This window comes from Mercenaria mercenaria, chromosome 4 (assembly GCF_021730395.1).
Source record: "Mercenaria mercenaria strain notata chromosome 4, MADL_Memer_1, whole genome shotgun sequence".
Classification (NCBI taxonomy): domain Eukaryota; kingdom Metazoa; phylum Mollusca; class Bivalvia; order Venerida; family Veneridae; genus Mercenaria; species Mercenaria mercenaria.
The window spans coordinates 88,451,241-88,474,102 of NC_069364.1; the positions used below are offsets into that span (position 1 = coordinate 88,451,241).

Consider the following 22,862-nt stretch of genomic DNA (forward strand, 5'->3'; position numbering starts at 1 on the left):
AAGACTTTTCTAGGCTAGCTGTAATCTTTAAACAACGTCTTAAGGATCAGTCTGTGCTGTAAACAAAGCTGGCATCGTAGGTTTGTCGGTGACCTAGTTTTCGCGCATTAATATGTCACTGCAGTCAGAAATACAAAACAGTAATGTACATAATAAAAGTAGAAAAATACGTTAAGAATTTCTTGTTTTGGACATTCGACAGCTGAAAATACAGTCGTGCCAGAATAATTATATTTTGATGGTTGACTTAATCTATAGCATGGAACTACTTTCCGCACTATTTTGTTCGGTTTGCAGTAAGGAAATTTCTGCATTGTTAACTTTGGATTGATCCAAAAAGTTTAATATTTGTTTTGCAGATTTTTCCCTAAATTAGAAAAATAAATAACAAAATGAATTATGCCACACTTAGAATGTTGAAAAATCATAGTTCTGTGAATTGCTCTATACAATACACTCCATGACACATCAATTTTAAATCAACAGTAACAGTAGATATATATACATGTGTGTGTTTCAAAATATTTGCGTCACTGAAAAACTGTATCATTCTATGATGTAATTTATTATGCAACTGCCAAGACCCGCGCAGGCATATTGTGTATCGCCAAAGGGACCTAACAACGTGTCTGTTAGGGTAACTGCATCTAAACTCTTACCTAATCCTAACTGCTACACGTGTAAACAAATCGCATATTCGAAACGTGTGCAACTAGTTTTTTGTTGTTATCGCTTTTGAAATCTTCTTCGATGTTTAATTTAATGCATGACTTCTGCATCCGCATTTTGACAGGTTTTTGATAAACATTGCAAATATTTCAAGTTTTCTCAAGCGAAACGTATTTTTTTTAGTAAACATAACATAACATAACATAACATATTCTTTATTCGACATAAAATTGCAAACATACAATTTATAGTCTATACAAAGCACAATTTTTATAAAGCATAACACATGCCGGTAGTTTCCAAACATTTAACTGAGAAGTTCAATAGATTAACACCCATTACATGTACACTTCTGTATCATAACTCCCGACAACAAAACGGTATGAAAGAGAGCCTCATCATAATTTACTCTAAAGCAGGGTAAGGACAAGTAACTTTTGATTGTAATATATGACAACTTGCAGAGGTTATTTCCCTTGCATTGCTTAACTAATTTGTGGATATAACGGGTATTATTGGACCTTGCATTGAGAAGTGACGCTAAGAAGTATCAACGGCTCACTACATAAATAAAATAAGCCATGAATTACCATTACATATATACATTGGTATCGAAATCACATTATTTCTTGTTTCATCCTCTAAACTCAATGACATTATGAAACGAAATTTTTAATATGAGAACATCCGCAAATAGATTTACGCTGAAGCATTAATCAAAGATTTAGCTACAATATATAAAAGCTAGTTCCTTGACAGATATGTCCAAAAGTCAAGGTGTGGACGATGTTGTAAATATTTTCTGATATGATTTATGTCTATGGACCAAACTTCGGTTGGCCCTTCCGAAAACCAAAAATAAAAGACCAGCTCGTTGGTCTATGTATGTGTAGTAGATGTCGAACCCAACTATTCTATAAATAGGCATAAATATGGGATACAGTCTAGGGCGGGAGTTGTTGCATGCTGGGATCGCGCACAGAGAGAGTCAGCCATCACGGACTACTATCGAATTCAGCTGAGTGCGTTATTCACAAGTTATTACTACAAAGTGTCATTCAACCTGAGTTAGACTCGGTAAGTTACCTGACAATTATTGGATGTCACTTTAATGGTGTCAGAAGTTAGCGAGAGCGGACATTTCGCCTGAAATCTTCGTCAATTGAGGAGAAAGCTGCGAGCACCTGCTCCGTGACGGTCACTTACCCAACGTTGAGAAATCCTTTGTGCAGCCTTGCAGCAGCTGATTTCGATTCAAATCGATCGGTAAAGGGAATAAGGTGCCCTTTATCGATAGATTTTGCAAAAACAAGGTGTAGTTTCCTTATATTTTGCAGCAGAAGTCAGCGTGGGAAACAGACAACTGCGCATGCGCTAGGCCGGAAGTACAACAAGTAAACATTGCAGGAGCGGTTCATCGTGATCTCTACCAAGCTGTTGTGGATACCCCATGGTCCTCGGCCATTTTTTAAATTAAATTTGGGGACATTCTTGATTTATTAAAGGGGAGAGGGTCTGTGGCCTGTATAGTTGTTTGTTTATTTTTGTTTTTCAGGTAAATTTCAGAATTTCCAAAAGATGGATTTTTCTGAAATCAGTATGTTTGAGAGCAGCTGGCCAAAGAAGGTGCGCATTAATTTTGCGACACCTACAGAATTGATGCAGCTCCCTGGGATAAAAGCTAGGCTTGCCCAGTTGATTGTACAAATAAGGGAAAGCAGTGGGAACATAACACCGGAGATTTTAGTAAGTATCTCTAGGGGTTCAGTGAAAACAAATGCCTTGGATAGAGTTGACTTTCGCCCGAATAAGGCACTTACATCTGGTCTTGACGATGAGGTAAGTCCACCTGCGGTAGGAGAGTTTGACTTCCTTCCGTCTGTTCCAAAGTCAACTGATATAACAGACACATGGGAACCTTTGAACACTTTTATGAAGCCCCATGTCGGTGAAGAAGCTTCACCGGCAGCCAAACCAAAGGTGTTTTCATCATTCGCCGGTTTGCCTGAGCCTGAAATAGGTGCAGGCTATTTTCCCACCCTGTCTAACCCTGCGATGAGAGGAAGCGGTGGTGCTGGACTTTCCACTGCGGCTGGCACTTACAATGTGGGACAGCACAGTGTGCGTGCTGCCATGGTGGGCGGCTCAACACCAGTATTTAGCACGGCTACCAGTGGTGTGCCTTTCACAGGAGTGCATCGTACATATAGGGTACACACTCCTGTGAGGGACACTGCACCGAAGCAGCTTAGATTCAAATCTGGTGAATCGAGTTCTTCGGACAGTGAAAGCAGCTCTGATGATGAAGTTAGTACACGGCCAGGCCGTAGTTCTAGCTTAAAGACACATACAGATGAGGGTCTTCTAGCACGACGGAAGCGCGCTAGGGATGTTATCAACACGTTGCCAAGAAAGCTTTGTTATGATGGTAAGGGTAACTGGGCTGCATTTAAGCAAAAATTTGTTCGTTACGCAGAAGCTTGCGAATGGACGAAAAAGGAGCGCTTAAATTGTCTGTGTTGGAGTCTCACAGGTGCGGCTGCTGATTTCTATGCAGTCCTTACTGATCGTAGAGAGCATCAGTCTTACCACAGGTTGATGCGCAATCTGGAAAGTAGATTTGGTGCGAAAGAGCTTTCGGCTACAGCACAGGTGCGGTTTCAGCAAACGTCAAAGTCCCAGGGGGAGTCCCTGGAGGACTGGTCAGATAGAATTTTAACATTGGCAACAAAGGCGTTCCATGATTTGCCGGAACATTACTCAAATCAGCAAGCAGTAACTCGTTTCTGTCAGGGTTTGAGTGATAGGGAAGCTGGCCACCATGTATGTATATCAGAGCCTGCGACCATGGAGCAGGCAATAAATGGCGTCCTCCGTTATCAACGGGTTCATCAGGCCATGTTTGGCAAGGTGAAATGCGATAAGCGCAAGGTCGATACTGACGACGACCGCGATGCAGTGTATGTGGTGGAGGACAGATCGGCTTCGCACAATAGAGTGGGTACAGGAAGTGCAGCCACTCGTGATCTATCCTCTCTCGAAGGCATGATGGGCAAGTTGCAACAGCAATTAGAAAAGAAGTTGCAGCTGGGGCTGGAGAAGGTATCTGCAGACTAACAAGCGAAAGTCACCTGTTAGACGCCGACCAATGTCTGGAGCATATTATGGTTGTGGCGAAAAGGGGCATTTCATTAGAAATTGTCCAAAGGGAGCAGACAAGGATGCGGCCAACCAGCCGTTAAACAAGAAAGGGTCGTGTTCGAAGGCCGACACTCTATCCGGAAAGGACCAGGCCTAAATGAGGCATTTGAAAAGGACCCGGGTGTTGGGGTGTGACATTGCCAGGCAGTGCACCCTTCCACTCCGAATCCGCCAGTGGCAGATGACACCATGGTGAACAGTCTGCCGGATGGTGATGCATTGGTGCAAGATGCATCTGAGGGGGCAGTGCTTGATGAGCCTAGTCTACTGGATAGCCCAGTGCCAGGTATCACTGAAGCAGTGTTGGAACCATATTACGCTTAGTGAATTCACAGGGTATAACCGGTAGCGGCGCTGAAGCGGTTGTGCAGGGGAAAATTGACAATGGTCAGCCTGAAGTAGTGTTGACTAAGGATTCTGGCTTGAAGGGTGCTGAACAGGGTGAGGGACCGAAGGAGACTGGCAGTGGTGAACTTGAGGAGTTCAAGGTTTGCCAGCTGACGTAAGCCTCGCAGGTAGCATGAAGGTTCAAGTTGGGGATCAAGCGGTTACAGCAGATGTAGATACCGCAGCGCAGGTGACCATTATTTCAGATAAGGTGTATGACGCCCTGCAAAGGAAACCTAAGAGGCTACGCACAGTCCAGCTCATGACAGCAGGCCGCAAGATGGGCATGAAGGGTTTTGTAGTGGGTCCAGTTAAACTGAAAATAGGGGAGCAGTGGTACAGGGAGCAATTATATGTAGCTCCGATTGAACAAGAAATGCTGCTGGGTTTCGACTTACTTCGTCGATGGTCTGCCATGTTAGACATGGGCCGGGGCATATTGACGTTTGACAGCCAGGTTATCAACTTAAATGTTGGGGAGCGTGGTGAGGTACCAGATGTTAATCGGGTTACGGTTGCTAAGCGTCAGGTTATTCCGCCAAGTACAGTCATGAGGGTTAAATGTAGCCTGGATCAGAAAATGCCAGACTATGTTGTAGAGCCCGTTCATAATGTGAAAGTCCTTGTTCCACGGGTAGTCCGTGGTGCAGGGGCGGAGCCATTGATGTGTGTTATGAACACCAGTGATAGATACCGGTTGCTTCGGAAGGGTATGGAAATTGGTAGAGCCTACCCAGTTGATGGTTTCCTAGACAGCAACCATGATAGCTGTGATGAAACACCGGGGGCGTGTGGGGTCACGGAGGGTTCACCGGATAGTCCGGATGAATCCTATACATTGACCAATGGTATTCCAGTCCATTTGCAGCATGTGTATTTGGACTCGAGCAAGCATTTGAATGAAGATCAGAAAATTCAGTTAGCGCAGCTGCTAATTGAGTTTCAAGATGTATTTGCAAGGGATGAGTTCGACTTAGGGAAGGTCACTAAGATTGAACATAGCATTGACACGGATGATGCAAAGGCTGTTAGACAGCGTATGCGTCGTACCCCAGCTACCTTTGTAGGGAAGGGAGAGGCCCACCTTGGGAAAATGCTCAAGGCGGGTGTCATACAAGAATCAACTTCAGAGTGGGCTTCAGCACCGTTCCTGATCCAGAAGCGTGATGGATCGGTCAGGTGGTGCATCGATAATCGTTCCTTAAATGACGTCACGCTTAAGGACGTATTTCCGTTGCCCTTGGTAGATGACTGCCTTGATACTTTGGCTGGCAGTGTGTAGTTTTCTAAGTTAGATGCCAACTCTGCATACTGGCAGGTAAATATCAAGGAGGAAGATAGGAAAAAGACTGCCTTTATCACAAAGTACGGACTGTACGAGCATGTGAAAATGGGCTTTGGACTCTGTAATGCATCAGCAACCTATGCAAGAGTGATGAATCTGGTCCTAAGGGGGCTAAGCTGGAAGACAGTCTTAGCTTTCTTTGATGATGTGCTAGTGCTAGGTAAGACGTTTCAGGAACATCTTACTAATCTAGCAGATGCTCTTGGGCGGTTCAGAGATAATGGTCTGAAGTTGAAGCCAAAGAAGTGCTTACTTTTCGAAAAGGAAGTAGATTCCTTGGAAGAGTTGTGAGTAGCAATAGTTTGGCGATGTCTGATGTTGATGTGGCGGTAGTGCGAGAGTGGCCTGTACCTACATGTTCTAAAGATGTGGAACGCTTCATGGGTCTGGTCAACTATCATAGGACTTCCGTCCACGACTTTGCGCAGTTGGCAGAACCACTGTACAGTGTCGTGGGTAAGAAGAAGTTTCGGTGGGACACAGAGCAACAAGAGGCATTTGATGCTTTGAGACAGGCTGTCACTGAACCACCAGTGCTGGCATTACCAAACCAGACAGACAAGTTTATCTTGGACATGGATGCCTCAGAAAAAGCGGTAGGGGCTGAGCTAATTCAGGTTCAAGATGGCGTTGAACGGGTTATTGCGTATGGTAGCTTTGCGCTTAACCACGAACAATGAAAGTATTGTGTCACGAGGAAAGAACTGTTGGCTGTAGTGAGATTCACACGCCAATATAGACACTATCTGTTGGGTAGGAGATTCACGGTCAGGACTGACCATTCTAGCTTAACTTGTTTAATGTGGTTCAGAGAACCACAAGGGCAACTCGCATGAAAGATGGCTAGAGGAGCTATCGCAGTATGATATGGTGTTGAAGCACCGACCAGGCCAGAAGCACGGGAACGAAGATGCCTTGTCCAGGATGCCGGCAAGTGATGGACAGTGTGCAGCATTTGTTGCTGGGGTGGAGCCTGGAGATTTGCCTTGTGGAGGTTGTGACTACTGCGTCAGGGCACATAACAAAAATTGGGGATCGTTTGTCGATCAGGTGGACACGGCAGTACCATTGGCTTCGCAAGGGGTGCAGGGATTAGCGGCTGACAATGGCCATGTCAGTCAGGGAATCCGCATCGGGGGCGACCACGGGGGTAACTTGGCAGCCCACCACACTGAGGGTTTGAGGCAAACTGCACAAAATCAGTTAGGCAACAGTGGCAAGACGGTTCAGACCGAGGGGTCGGACAGCTCAATCGGAGGATCGAAGCAGGAGGTGGCACAAGCCTGTGACGTTGAGCTTGAGCAGGGTGCTTGCGGCGGTGCAGATGATGAGGGGTATCTGTACCTACCCTGGGATCCAGGGGGTGCAGATGGTTATTCCACTCTGGTAGACAAGCATAAGCAGGTGTGTGGTATCAAGGATACCGCTCAGCCTGTGAACACAGACCGGGAAACATCTTGGGGTTTCACTTTGTCAGACCTTAGTGAGGCTCAAGGAGAAGATGTCGATTTCATCTTTATCTTGCGTTGGTTGGACAGTTCAACCAAGCCTGGTGAGGCCGAATTGTTCCTTGCTAGTCCAGCTGCGAAGTCGTACTGGCTAAACAAGGAGCAATTCATGTTGATTGATGGTGTGTTGTACTAGGAATATGCGAGTTCTGGTGATAAAAAATTCATGGTTCCTGGTAGCTTGCGTGAGAAGGCTTTGCATTTAAACCATGATCTGCCCTTGGCAGGGCATCGAGGCGTGGCTAGGACCACTGAGCGTATGAAAAAGAAGTTTGCTTGATATGGGATAAGCCGGGACGTAACAAATTATGTTGCGAGTTGTGAAGTATGCAATCGCAATAAAAAGTCTAAGCGCCGTCCAATGACGGAATACCATGCGGGTGACCCAATGGAAAGGGTGCACATTGACTTCTTGGGTCCACTTCTGAAAACTCCTAGGGGAAATCAGCATGTCTTGATGGTTGTGATCAGTTCACAAAATGGGTGGAGTGCATACCATTGCCATCACAGACTGCTGACGTTACTGCAAAGGCCTTTGTAGATCATTTTTGTTCTCTCGTTTCGGAGTCCCGTTTCAGATTTATTCAGACCAGGGTAGAAACTTTGAGTCAAAGCTTTTTAGTGAGATGTGTAAGACACTTCACATTCATAAAGCTAGGACTACACCGTACCAACCATCTTCAAATGGACAGGTTGAGCGGTACAACAGAACCCTGATGGACTTGTACATCCAGCAGATAGCAGGTGCGCTAAGGGCTTCTGTGAACCGTACCACAGGGTTTACAGCCAACAAGCTCATGTTGGGTAGAGAAGTAAACACACCAGCTGATGTGATGTTCCCTAAACCGGAACAGTCACATCAAGATGAGGGGAGTTATGTGGCAAAGCTAACTGCAAACTGCAGGAAGCTCATACCACAGCAAGGGCAACGCTTAAGACTAGCTCTAGGCGTATGAAGCAGAACTACTACCTTCGTATCCTGGAAAGGAACTACGAGGTTGGAGATATCGTGTATCTGTTGGACACAGCGGTACTCAAGGGGAAATGTAAGAAACTATGTCTACCATGGAAAGGTCCTGGTGTCATAGTTACCAAGGTTTCAGCATACATTTTCCTGGCCAAGCTCAGAAATTCGGTGTTCGTGGTGAATAATGATAGGTTAAAAACAAAGACAAATATCAAACAGGGAATGCCACGTACCAAAATCGCAGCCTCCCGAAAACGAAACCTACAGCACGCAGACGTGCACACCACAAACACACACACATACACGTGCACACACACAAAGCCAACACACGAGGACAAAACGAACAAACAAAGGAAGCCTTGTAGGGATCGAACACCACCAGCATGGATTGTGCAGTGGAAAGCCAATCCCGGAAGTGTAGACACTTCCGGTGATGACAGTGAGGTGTACTGTTTTTGCAGAAAGCCATGGCAGGGTCGTTTCATGATTCAGTGTGACTACTGTGATGAATGGTATGACGGGTCATGTGTAGATGTTACAACCACTGAAGCACTGGATATTGATAAGTACCGCTGCAAAGATTGTACTGTTAAGGGGAGCAGAGGTTAAGTGTAGTCACTTTGCCTTTGCCGTGGAGGGGGAAGAGTGAAGGAGAGATGAAGTCGTCCAGGACCATTAGGAGTCGAATAGTGCTAGGCACTTGCAGCAGAAATTAGAGAGAGGGTGGTCCAGGACCATAGGGTGTTGGATAGTGTTAGACACTAAGAGCAGAAATTTTATGGCTAGATCATGGTACAGGACCATGTATCAGCAAGTCAGCAAGGAGGGTTTGGTTGCTAGGCCCCAAATCATCTGCTGAAACAGTGCAGCGAACCAGCATGATGAGGTTTAGGATACCTCTCACGTCAAGCGATGTCCCAGCTACATTGGTGTTCAGCCCCAGAGTGCCGTCCTTTTCGATAAAGTGGGGGGAGTGTAGTAGATGTCGAACCCGACTATTCTATAAATAGGCATAAATATGGGATACAGTCTAGGGCGGAAGTTGTTGCATGCTGGGATCGCGCACAGAGAGAGTCAGCCATTACGGACTACTATCGAATTCAGCTGAGTGCGTTATTCACAAGTTATTACTACAAAGTGTCATTCAACCTGAGTTAGACTCGTTAAGTTACCTGACAATTACTGGATGTCACTTTATAAGATTAAATCTACTACCTGCGGAATTTACTTAACTATTGCATTAATAACGTTCTCGGATGATGACGTATACCACTGTATTTATGTAAGGTATTCGTATTTACAAACACAACATAAATGTATTCATGTATGTAATAATTTGGCTCAGAGGTCGCCACAGAACACAATCCCGGTAGATACACAAGCTAGCAAAAACACTGAAAGCTTCTATCGTTTAGTCGAAGTAAAATGAGTAAAAATATAATCTAAGTTCGTTCGTTGAAAGCATGATATAAGTAAGCTGCCAGGTTATTTAATAGCTTAACATTTGTACTTGACATAAGTGATTCAAACTTCTGTATTAAAGTAGGCCATCTACAAAAATATGGTTTGAAAAATTTCCTTCGCAGTTCATAGTATTTCGGACATACTAGTTAAAAATGGTACTCTGTCTCTACCAAATTTAAAGGACAATTTCGACATTTCCTACTTTCTCTGGGAATATTTTCATGTCGACCCCTTTCTATTTCTAAATTATGAACTGATATTCTAAATTTAGTTAAAGCGATTCTATGTTTGTTATTGTTTATTACGTTGAGGTATTTTTCTAGTTCAAATGTGTGTTTGTGAATGATATAAGATGAAAGTCTATTGGAAATATTTATGTTTGCCTACCAGCTTTGTTTATAATATCTAGTATTCTAAGTTTAATTATTTGTAAATCAATATCAAGTCTATCTTGCTGTAACCAAATATTTGACAGACTATTCCATTTAACAAAGTTTTTATGGGAAAAGTCCAGTTTTTTCCATTATATGACATGTTATTATCTGCATCTTCTTTAAGCATGTTATATGCTTTTTTAAGTATGCAGTTATTATTTAATTTTAGTATTTTAAACTAATATCTGATCATTATTATTTTACGGTGTATTGCCATTGGATATCGTCCTAGCTCTCCATATAATGCATCTAAGTTAGTTGATTTTCTCACGCAAAGTATCTTTCTAAGAAATTTACAATGTACTAATTCAATACTTCTACCTTCGTTGTAGCCAAAAACTTCAGCACCATAATGTAAAATAGATCCTACTAAGGTATCGAATAATTTACATTTATCTTGTGTCTTTAGATCTAATTGATTGAATACTGTGAATAAATTATGTAATGCATACAGGGAATGCTGAGCAAGATGCTGCTGGATTCGATACCAGTTCCCGTTTTTAAATAGATAAATACCTAAATACTTGAAGGTTTTAACAACTTCTAAAATTTGATTATTAAATGTGAAAATATGAGTAGAATGTCTTTCTTGTTCGAATATCATTATTCTAGTTTTAACTATGTTAACTTTTAAGTTCCAAGTTTGACAATATATCTGTAAATCATTTAGCATTGGCTGTAACGCCTCTGGGGTATGGGCAAATAACGCAGTGTAGCATGAATAATTGTAAATCATCTTAATTAAAAAATCCCTCAATATTTCTGTTAATGCTGTTAAATAGGTCATTTACAAAAAATAAAAACAAAAGACTTGAACTTGGGTCGCCCTGTTTGGCACCTATATTAGATTCAAAGCTAAGCGACAATTGTTTATTGTATTTTACAGCTGCTTTTACACAGCTATACATACCCTGGATTGCTTTTACAAATTTTGAACTAACATTTTGCTGGATAAGTTTATGAAAAATGAAAGACCGTTCTAATTTATCAAAACACTTTTCAAAATCCACATAGGCTACGTACAACCTCATCTTATTGGATAATGTTTCTGCTATAATAGAGTGTAATAAAGATGCAGTCTACCGTTGATTTTCCTTTTTCTTCTTTCTTCTTCTTATCGTTCGCGACTACACTGTCAGACCAGCAGCCTCGATGAAACTTGTGGTTTGCCGCAGATCTTCAATGCCTCCATACAATTTCTGGTGGATTGAGGTATCTATCGGCCAAGTCGCAGCTCGCTCCTGGTCATGCCTTTTACATCTCTGAAGTATATGCTCCGCAGTCTGATCTTCTTCACCACATGGACAAGTTGGCGATGATGTCAGTCTGTATTTCTTGTACATGTGAGCATTGAGCTTGTTGTGCCCTGAGCGGAGCCTGATCGTCATCACTTGTTCAGACCGATCAAGGAGATGAAAAGCATCTTCCTCCATCCTTGGTCTCGTTAGTGACTTGATGATGGTGACTTTCTCCTTGTAACTCACAAGTTCTGTTGGTTGTTCTGACTGAGCTGCTAGCTTAGCCAGTTTGTCTGCCTCTTCATTGCCTGCAAGTCCACAATGGGATGGAATCCACTGAAATGCTACTTTGCAGGTTATACTCAGGCTCTGCATTCTCCTGGCTAGCCGCGGAGCTTTATTGTTGACCAGAGCTTCCATGACAGATAGTGCATCTGTAAGAAAGACGACTGAGGAGCTTTCTTCTGCCGAGTCTTCAACCATTGAGACGGCCTTCATGAGTGCTTCAGCCTCTGCCTTGTAATTGCTGCAGTGTTTTCCTGTGCCTGCATGTAGTGTTTCTCTCCTGCTCCTCCATCTTTGACGGCGCATGTGGCTGATCCGTCTGTATAGACATGAGTCCATGACTCCGGTGGATAGTCTTCATTGATCATAGCAAGTGTGAGGCTCTTCCGAATGCCTTCATCCTCTTGCTTCCCGCGGTCAAGACGAGGAACTGCAAGTCTCACAGTTACTGAGGACAGATCATTCGCTAGTGGGTTTATAATGTGTTCACTACTAGGGGAGTCGTTGGTATGTTCAGTTCAGTTTCGAACTCTCGGTTGAGTTTCTTTGCCTCATGTACGAAGCTGCTACGTTTGAGCCGATTCTTTGTGTAGCCATCTAGCTTGGCTTTCATGGGATGGTCTTGAAAAGACCTGAACTTCTCTGCTTGAAGCAGAACCTTTGCATGTCTTCTGTCTTGTAACGGCTGTGTGCCTGTTAGCTTCTCCATGAAGGAGATTGGTGTAGACTTTGTAGCACCTGTCATGATCCGCAATGCTTGGTTTTGGACCTTGTCTAAAACCTGTTGGTTAGTTTTGGCAGTAGTGGACCAGGCAGTTGCGCTATACTCTAAATGGGGTCTCACTGTTCCCTGATATACTGTCTTGAGTATTTGCTCATTTGCTCCCTACGTTGTTCCAGCAAGTTTGCGCATTATGGCAAGCTTCCTACGGGCCTTCCCTTCTGCTTGACTAATGTGGGGCTTCCAGGTTAGCCGTTTGTCAAAGGTCACTCCGAGGTATTTTGCCTCGTCTGCTTCAATCAGCAAAGTATTTCCCATCTTGATTTTTCCCGCCCTCTGCTTTGACGACAGGGAGAATAGTGTGGTGAACGATTTCTCTGTATTGATCGATACACACCAATCTTCAGCCCAAGCTGAAAGCTTGTTGATGGCTTCTTGCATCCTGTATGTGGCTGTAGTGGCATGTTCTTCCTTACACCGTAAAACCAGATCGTCAGCGTAGGGAGCAGCCTTAACTCCTTTCGGTAGTTCAGACACCAGATCATTGATGAAAAGCAAGAAGAGTGTAGGGGATAAGACTCCGCCTTGTGGGACACCATGACGCAACAGGAACTTCCTACTGCTGGCATGTTCTAAACTGACTCTTGCTCTCCTGTTGTGGAGGTATGACTTAATCCACCTCAGCATGTGACCTCCTACTCCAGTCCTCATCAGCTTGACGAGGAGGCCATCAGTCCAGACTTTGTCAAACGCCCTCTGCAGATCAATCCATGCTGTAAGCACGACTTTCTGCTCTTGGAAGGCGTCCTCTATCTCTTGCGATAGGTAAGTGGTCTGGTCCTCAGTGGAGCGGAATTGTCTGAAGCCAGCTTGTTGCGTTGCGAATAGGCTGTTAGTCTCCATGTACCACTTCAGGCGTGCATTCACAATCCTCTCCATGGTCTCTCCGAATAAATTATAAAGTATCAATGACACTCAAAAACATGTCCCAACAGTGCATTAGAAGAAAATGCATAGAAATTTTCGGGGTAAGTATTTGATACCGTAAGTCTCTCATATATATAGATCTAGGCCTACAATATATATATTCTTCAATCAAGGATATGTCAGTGTAAATGAGCTGAGCGTTAGTTTTCTAAGAAAACGTCGTTAAACTGTGTTACACGAATCACACGTGCACCGCTCTTTTACAAAAATATGTCCGCCATGTTTTCTTCAGTGAACGAAATAAAAGGAGTATTTTACTTTAGATTTCCTTATTGTAGAGTACGATTGACTTTCTAATCTAAATAAAGCATCACTTTTTTTATAACATCCTACTGTCCGATCTTTCAGATCACTTAACGATCACTCACAATTAGAAAATAAAACCAACGTGTCATCAAAATTATCACTTTACACGGCTTCATGGATATCACGGCCTACTAACATTAAATTTGTAATCATGCGCCAACCAAACAAATGATGAAAGATCGGGACTTTTTCTAAGATATGTTTTATTTCCTGTAATTTTCTGATATTCTAACCTTTAAACAACCGAATTGTCTGCACAGAAATAACGAAAAATTTATGCAACAAAGCTTTTAGTTTAAATTTGGACCTATCTTTTTCCAGCCCAACAACAGACATGTATATGTCACAAACCCGGCCTGTCCTCGAAATCAGTGTCAAAGGTTACTAGAACATAAATACAATAAATAAACAACCGCTTACTATGTTCTTGTAAGTCCTGTAAGATGAAACGGCTCGTGTTTATACATTCATATATATTCAGTATCGGGAAATTGACAATCGCAAGTCGATCCTTACCACGAACATGAAAACAGTTACTTTTATGCCTTTGTTTACATTTTAAGCATGACGATTTACATATACGTTCAAGAACGTAAATTTCGTGCTTTCCGACCCACATGGTGTGTAAACTTTTGTAATTAAAAGTAGGGTGTATTCGACAAACCATTTGTAATTTCCGACGTGGTAAATGTCATTGAGAGTATCAGTTATGTTGAATATTTATGTTTTATACTTGCAAAAGAAAAACTTGATGGTCATGGTCGCTGGCTTCGAATTCCTCGCCCATCACCGACGTGGGATCAAAACTCACTTGAGGTGTAAAACTTTTCACGTAAACCAACTGAGGTTAGTGTCTCGATCTAAGTACTAGTCTGAGCCCCCAAAAAATGTCTGGAGGAGCACCTGAAGCCTTTCCCCACCAAGAAAACCTGGGAAAATTTCATTGTGTCGTTTCGGTATTACACTCATTCAAACAAAATAAAAATTGTTCCCTTTTTTGTTTGTTCGTTTGTTTATTTATATTTTTATATAAATGAATATGCAAAAAGGGTTTGTTTGTTTCAGTGTAACGTCAAAATATAATATTACAATTATATATCAACAGTGAACGCCACATGCATTATATTTTCACGAGGGGTAAATGCTTTAATCTTACATGTAAAACAAACATATTCCTAATGTATAAAAGGTAAAGGTAAATATATATGTATAATTATGTGTGGGTACTCGTGGAATTAAATGTTAAGTGTAAAAAGTATATATTCACAGTGCAAATCATCCTTGCTTAATAATACGTACGATGCTGTCTAACATGTCCGAAATAATCTATTCAATTTTTATCATAGAGTTCTAGTTTATTTTTCACCTTAAATTAAAGCAAACGTGTTCAATATAATTTTAAACTTAAACTTTGAAGTTTAATAGATTGTAGCATTCTCTAGGTCAAGTGTATTTTTATTACCTTCTGTAGTCAGTCATTATCTATTGTAAAAAATTCTTTTTTAACCAAAGTGGAAAATTTCAGGTACTTGAAAATGCAGCTTTCTAAAAGGTCAGTTAGAATTCTCGATGTCATTTGTCAGACATATCTTGTAAATAAATAATATTATTACAAAATTAATACTGCTATTTCTTTTGTTGCACTTGCGGACTTATGATAAAGTTATATATATATATTTATCTGAGCAGTACAATCCCTGTAAATGAGCACTACGTAAGCGTTCATGTGGTTCTGGGACGATCTATGTAGGAAAAGAATTGGAACCACTGTCTTACCCTTGCATGATCGTAAGAGGCGACTAATAGGGTCTTAACACTTGGTTTTGCTGTAACTCTGTGATTCCAGCAGGCATGCAAATTTTGATTCCATACCTCATGTTTTTATTTCGATGTAAATGAGATTTGAAACCAAAATTTGTAGTCCTGTTTGGCGCCATATAACCTATACTGTGTTGGTGCGCCGTAAAACCCAAATAAATAAATAAAGTAAGCGCTCAGGCCCTACTCGCACACCATACCTATAGTTCGGACTTCTTTCATGTGTAAAGGCATGTGCACAAAAATTACAAATTTTGCCAACACCTGGTAAATTGTAATGTGTTTTTTAGAAAAGTAATAAACGGAAATAGAAAAATTGCTCTCAGCACATTTACACGAATAGTTTAGCTTTATTATGTATGTTATAGTTTTTCGCAGTTATGCACGATGACATAGAATACTTACCCCGAAAATTGTGACACGAACATACTGAGAACTTTTCCCATTTTACTTTTTTAATTAAAGTAAGAGTTCAGCACTTCATGGTTTTGATGTATTGTCACATTTGAATAACGTTTGTTTTACAGTAACTTCGAAATTCCTCAGAAATAATATCATGTACCCAACCCACCTATTTCATAATTCCAAAATAGCATAGGACTTAAATTTCCACGAAATGCGCGGGAATGCTTTCCTTGTTTTAGGCTATCACGTTGACGTGATTTCTTTTGACTTATCCTTTTTGGGGCAGTAATACGTTTACGCTCATATATAAAAAGGGGTTATAACAGCACGTGTGAGCACGTGAATCTCTGTTAACATACCTTTACTCTCCTCCTACCCACCAAAAGTGACAAGAACAGTAGTTTAATGCTAGAATAAAAGTGGAAATACCGAATACAGGCTATTAATAATTGAAACGACATTTACACCAGCAGATGTAAATGACGTTTACACGTTTACTCACAGGGTTGGAGGATGAAAATAGAAAATATGTATAACAATAGCAATATCAATTATCTTGTGGTCTCAGAGTGTTCTGAATTATTATTAGTTTCATAAATAGGCCTAATATTTCCATGACAGAAAGCTAATTATACTGGCCGCAAGAGTTATAATATAAAGGCAAATCACGTGGAATCTGGCCTCAAAGATACAAATAAAATTGTTATTTTAATTATATCGCCTCTAAGTCACTCCAAACAGTTATGTCAAGTGCCTCAAAAAAATAAAACCAATACAGGTGTGTATTCTGATGTTTGGGTTCATCCCGAGCAACTTGACATTGTTAATTACTGGGTTTGTTAATGCCCCTCACCTGAAATATATGGGGTCAGTATGATAAATTACAAAGGAGTGGCGCGGGGTGGGGTGGGGGGGGGGGGGCAAGGCGTAGCCGAGTCCCTATATGTATCATATTGATCCCACTTATTTTAGTGGGGGCACTAACAATCCCTATAATGGATTTGTTTTTCAACCACGTATTTTTAACATAGAAAAATATGAAAAATCGACTGACCCTCCACAGAAATAAAGGGGGAGGGGGTGGTCACATGTGGCCATTTTTTATCCAGGGAAATGTTAGAATCTTATGGGAGGTAAAACAATATTCATTGGAATCAGAAAGCGAATGTCCTTGACGGAAAATTGCCGAGCTGATTTAACTTCGAGTCGATGTCTTTGTACTGGATTTGGTCATCCTCCGAGGATCGAGTAAAATGGGCTTTCCGCCTGAGCTGATCTGTATATAACAATACTATGAAAGTTGGCAACTTAATTTCTCAAAATAGTTTTACTCTGAAATGATATTTGACAGTATATTTTAATCATTTATGTGTTTCCGTCCAGTAGGTACGAAGCTCAGAGGGGACATATGAGTTTTATTTTTATATTTCTCGTGGCCACGAGATTAAAAAGGAAAAAAAGCTATCTCGTGGCCACGAAATAATTTAAAAACAGAAACGAAGCTATCTCGTGGCCACGAGATATAAAAGTTAATTCATGGTCACGAGATAACATTTTTTTTTCTTTTTTATATCTCGTGGCCACGAATTAACTTTTCTGTTTTTTGTTTTTTTCTTTTTTATATCTCGTGGCCACGAATTACTTTTCTGTTTTTTGTTGTTTTTTTTTTTTTTTTATATCTCGTGGCCACGAGATAACTTTTTGTTTTTCGTTGTTGCTTTTTTATATCTCCGTGGCTACGCGATAATATAAAAATAAAACTCACATGTCCCCTCTGAGCTTCCGTAAGTAGGCGACAAAAATGCCCTCCCTGATAAGGTTGTAAGATACCAGTGGTGCCTGTGGTCGCATTCCTCATAACCAGTAAAATAGGATCACATTCTGCACAGGGGTGTGAACAATATAAGGTACAACAGAGCGGGCCATTAATTTCACAAGTTTATCATACAAAGAACATACGAATAAATTTAAACGATAGAAATTACTCCTTAGATATGCTTTGCTGAACAACTATTCAAAATAAAGATGTATACAGTTATGCAATATTCACCTGTATAAAATGACATAACGTGCAACATAAAACATTAAAATTAATACATGTATTGACAAAGAAGGCTGGCGAGATGTACCCAGAATAAAAATATTGTTTGAGGGCCAGTAAATAAGTAAGAGGAAGGAAGGAAGGAAGGAATGAAGGAAGGAAGGAAGTAGAAGTAAGTGAAGAAGTAAGTAAGTAAGTAAAGAAGTAAATATGTAAGGAAGGTAAGAAGTAAGTAAATTAAGAAGTAAATAAGTAAGGAAGGAAGTAAAGAAGTAAGTTAGGAAGTAAGGAAGGAAGTAAAGAAGTAACTAAGAAAGTAAGTAAAGAAGGAAGTAAGGAAGGAAGTAAAGAAGCAATTAAATGAGTAATTAATTACAAAAAGTAACGAAGTAAGGAAGAAAGTAAAGAAATAAAAATATATGTAAGGAAGGAAGTAAATAAGCAAGGAATGAAGTAAAGAAGTAAATAATTAAGTAAGTAAGGAAGTAAATAAGGAAGGAAGGAAGTAAGGAAGGAAGTAAAAAAGTAAAAACGTAAGTAAGTAAGAAAGTAAACAAAGAAGTAAGTAAGTAAGTAAAGAGGTAAATAAATAAGGAAGGAAGTAAAGAAGTAAGTAAGGAAGGAAGGAAGAAAGTATGTAAGGAAGTAAATAAGTAAGAAAAGAAGTGAAGAAGGAAGTAAGGAAAGAATGAAGTAAAGTAAGGAAGGAAGGAAGTAAAGTTGTAAGGAAAGAATGAAGTAAAGAAGTAAGTAAAGTAAGGAAGGAAGCAAGCAAGTAAAGAAGGAAGGAAGGAAGGAAGGACGGAACAAAGGAAGGAAGGAAATAAGTAAGTACTTCATTATAGCGGTATTTGTAAAGGTCTGTGAAGCTGGCTAGAAGATGGGTATTGGGAGTTGGATATTCAATATTTAGTTACGTTATAATTCCCAGCCAGCTCTGAGTTGGATATTCAAACGATCTATCCACAACACATAAAAAATGAACATACGAATAAATTTAAACGTTAGAAAATACTCCTTCCGTTAAGTGTAAAAAGAGAGATATGCTTTGCTAAACAACTATTTAAATTAAAGATGTATACAGTTTTGCAGTATTCACCTGTATAAAATGATATTACATGCAACATAAAAATTAATATTGACAAAGAATGCAGGCGAGATGTGCACCAGAAAAAATAATATTGTCTGAGGGCCAGTAAATAAGTAGGAAGGAAGGAAGGAAATATTTAAGGAATGAAAGAAATATGTAAGGAAGGAAAGACGTAAGTAAATTAAGAAATAAATAAGTAAGGAAAGAAGTTAAGAAGTAAGTAAGGAAGTAGGTAAAGAAGTAAGGAAGTAAAGAAGTAACTAAGAAAGTAAGTAAAGAAGTAAGTAATGAAGCAATTAAATGAGTAATTAAGTAAAACAGTAACGAAGTAAGGAAGAAAGTAAAGATATATGTAAGGAAGGAAGTAAGTAAGTAAATAAGCAAGGAATGAAGTAAAAAAGTAAATAAGTAATGAAGGAAGTAAGTGAGTAAGTAGGGAAGTAAATAAGGAAGGAAAGAAGTAAAGAAGAAAGTAAGGAAGGAAGTAAACAAAGAAGTAAATATGTAAGGAGGGAATTAAAGAAGTATGTAAGGAAATAAGTAAAGAAGTAAGTAAGTAATAAAGTAAGAAAGGAAGGAAGTATGTAAGGAAGTGGATAATAAGAAAGGAATGAAGAAGGAAGAAAGGAAAGAATGAAGTAAAGTAAGTAAGGAAGGAAGTAGTAAGGAAGAAAGGAAGTAAGGAAATGAAGTAAAGAAGTACTTAAAGTAAGGAAGGATGAAAGCTGGGTATTCACCTCTGGCTTTATATTCGTTTTAGGTAATTTGAATACCCAATTCAGAGCTGGCTGGGTATTCACCTCTGGTTAGATATTCGTCTTATATATTTGAATACCCAATTGAGAGCTAACTGGGTATTCAACCCTGGCTGTGAATTCAGTTTTCTTAACCAGAGATGTCTTAGGTAATTTGAATACCCAACTCAGAGCTAGCTGAATATTCATCTCTGGCTGGATATTCGTCTTAGGTAATTTGAATACCCAACTCAGAGCTAGCTGGGTATTCGATCCTGGCTGTGTATTCATTTTTCTTATGTGGCGTGAATACTCAGCTTATTGCTAGCTGTGTATTCACCTCTGGCAGGTAATTTGAATACCCAACTCAGAGTTAACTGGGTATTCGATTTGGCTGTGTATTCATTTTATTTGGCGTGAATACCCAACTCAGAGCTAGCTGTGTGTTCATCTCTGGCTGGATATTAGCGTTAGATCGTTTGAATACCCAACTCAGAGCTGGCTGGGAATTAGAACATAACTAGCTCCCAATACCCATCTCCCTGCCAACTTCGCAGACCTTCAGTTAGTCTATTTTATTATAGTATATAGCGCATTTTTATAACTGTTAGCTATAGTGGCTGATTTACGCCATTTCTTTGTTTCGTTTTTCCCCCACATAACGTCGTTATTGCCCCCGTCAAACTTCGCCCCGGTTGGAGATCACCAGTTGTTTTCCCATAGACTTCCTTTATAACATTATGGCGTGTACGGCATTGCATAAATCGAAAACGTATATATCTAATCACAATTTTTTTCAAGAACTATCTTAGTTCCACCAAAATAACGAATGAAAAACGTAAAAATAGTGATATTTTATTTGAGTATTTTTCGTGTGAACGATGTGACTCTGTGTTTATATCGTGGCATGGCGGGAGAAAATCGTTTAATGAAACTTTTTTTTCAATACGCTTCAAATGTAGCAAATATTGTCAAAATATGTATTTAGATACGGACTAAACCTTACCCTATTCCTAGTAAGTTCTCTGTACTTTTTTGAATTGGTGGAATCTGACACCCGCCGAACATCGCCCCGCCAAACGTTGCCCCGCCGAACGTCGTCCAACCAAACATCGCCCCGCCGAACGTCGCCCGGCTATCACACAGGGCAATGTGAGGTGATGCCTTTAAGTCAAAGGTCAAGATCTGTTGATTCAGTGCATGAAAAGGTTGAGCTTATTGTCCCCCGCCCTTTTCGAAGAAAAAAGAGGGACAAAGGCATAGGTTGCCTCCGTCATTCCGTCCGTCCGTACGTCACTCTTTGTGTCCGGTCCATAACTCTCTGAAGGGATTATGAAATAACTTGGCACAAATGTTTCCCATAAACAGACGACGTGTCATACACAAGACCCAGACCCCTAGCTCCTAGGTCAAGGTCACACTTAGAGGTCAAATGTTAGGTAAATAACTCTGCCATTCATCAAGGGATTTCAAAATTACTTGACACAAATGTACCCATTATGAGACGACGTGTCATGCGTAAGACCCAGTCCCCTAGCTCAAAGATAAAGGTCACACTTGGAGGTCACATGTTCAGAGCATCAGTTTCAGTCCAGTTCATAGCTCTGCCATTCATGAAGGGATTTTAAAATCACTTGGCACAAATATTCCCTGTAATAAGACAATATGTCACGGACAAGACCCAGACCCCTGTCTCAAAGGTCAAGGTCACATGTAGAAGTCAAAGATAATAGGTTTTTTTGTCTGGTCAGTATCTTTACTTTGCATGGATGGATATACAAGTAACTTGACATAAACAGTCACCATAACAAATTGATTTGTTGCATACAAGACTCAGACTCAAGGTCAATGTCACTTTTGGAGATAAAACATTTTTGACATTTTTTTTTCTGGTCTGTAACCTTTCTATGCTTGGGAGTATATTTAAATAACTTGGCATGAATATTTACCATTACAAGACAGTATCCCAGTAAACACCTGACGTCGTACCGACGTTGGTTAGACGTTGGATTTTGGTCGCGACGTCGGCGACCTGAATCCAACGTCTAACCAACGTCATAACCACGACGTCTAATTGACGTCAGACTTTGACGTCTAGGAGACGTTGGATTTAGGTTGGATAGAAAGTCTGTTTACATATTTTTAGTTATAAAATTAACTTGTTTAATTTTGCTAGTATAGTTTAAAGATATTTATGCCTGAACATGCGCTTATAAATAAATAGATCATTCGCACATCAAACATTATTATTAATTATGTTACAAAATCGCACGAGATTGTCTATTTTCGGAAACGGAATTTTTTTACCAATTTAAAACTGTTCAGGAAAAAATTGCATTCTATACACATATTTAAATTATTCTAAATTCACCTAAGGATCTTCTTCTACACATGTTGTTTATTAGCCATGCTTTCGCGAGATAAGCCTGCATCGGTCTACACAAGTCTTCCGGTAATTTGATATTTGTGGGATAAGATAGAGCAAGTTTATAAATACTTTACACAAAGGGATCCCGTAACGTGAGTAGCAGATTTTTGAAAATTATACTTATTTTAATAGCTATTCTTTTTATTGTTACGTATTCTTTCAAAGATTGATGTATTATGTTTATTACTTTAAAAAGCAATTGCGTTTAACAAAAAAAAACTTCATTACATTTTACGAGGTTATAGACATTTTTTTTTATAATTTATATATGTTTGTTTTGCACCTATAGCAATTATGTTCTTTAGTAATAGCACTAGTATACTTGTATAAGTTTTCAATTTTTATGAAATGATATAACTGTCAAATTTTATGCATTTCAGGTGGAAAATTTAGCGGAGTTGAAGAATCATGCAAACGTGACAAAACTTGAAAGTTTCAATTACTGGATTACGTTTATGGATTTATAATATTAGGCTTATGTCGCTATAATGTGAAATAAAGATGATTAAATACATGTGTTGATTACTTGTTTGATTGCAAATTATGTTGAAAATTTGGTCAGATTTTGGTTGGAAAGTGGTTAGATTTTGGTTGGAAAATGGTCGGATTGCGACGTCTAGCCAACGTCGGAATCCGACGTCTAAACGGTTTGCAAATCCAACCAAAATCCAACGTTAAACCGACGTCGGGGTCCGACGTCTAACCGACGTCAAATGTTTACTGAGATGTCATGTGCAAAGGTTAAGGTCACAGTCACCATAATAAATTGATTCGTTGCATGTAAGACTCAGACTCAAGGTCAAGGTCATTTTTGGAGATAAAACATTTTTTAAC

General features: G+C 40.0%; 3 protein-coding genes and 1 long non-coding RNA gene across 4 annotated transcripts in view; 3 read left to right on the forward strand and 1 right to left on the reverse strand.

Annotated features, from left to right (window-relative positions):
* LOC123552385 (armadillo repeat-containing protein 2-like) overlaps positions 1-22,862 on the reverse strand; it is a 465,377-nt gene that overhangs the window by 325,486 nt on the left and 117,029 nt on the right. The window lies entirely within an intron of this gene.
* On the forward strand, positions 4,391-5,539 carry LOC123553066 (uncharacterized). Its single transcript, XM_045342818.1, has one exon. The coding sequence runs from the start codon at positions 4,391-4,393 to the stop codon at positions 5,537-5,539; it is 1,149 nt and encodes a 382-aa protein (XP_045198753.1).
* On the forward strand, positions 5,911-6,282 carry LOC123553067 (uncharacterized). The gene has a single exon (XM_045342819.1). The coding sequence runs from the start codon at positions 5,911-5,913 to the stop codon at positions 6,280-6,282; it is 372 nt and encodes a 123-aa protein (XP_045198754.1).
* LOC123552384 (uncharacterized) lies at positions 16,775-22,542 on the forward strand. Its single transcript, XR_006686607.2, has 2 exons — positions 16,775-22,052; positions 22,409-22,542. It is a non-coding gene; the product is annotated as an uncharacterized LOC123552384 (long non-coding RNA).

Excerpts from the sequence above, each read along its gene's own strand:
- LOC123553066 (XM_045342818.1), top strand. The coding sequence starts at position 4,391 with ATGAAGGTTCAAGTTGGGGATCAAGCGGTTACAGCAGATGTAGATACC.
- LOC123553067 (XM_045342819.1), top strand. The coding sequence starts at position 5,911 with ATGTCTGATGTTGATGTGGCGGTAGTGCGAGAGTGGCCTGTACCTACA.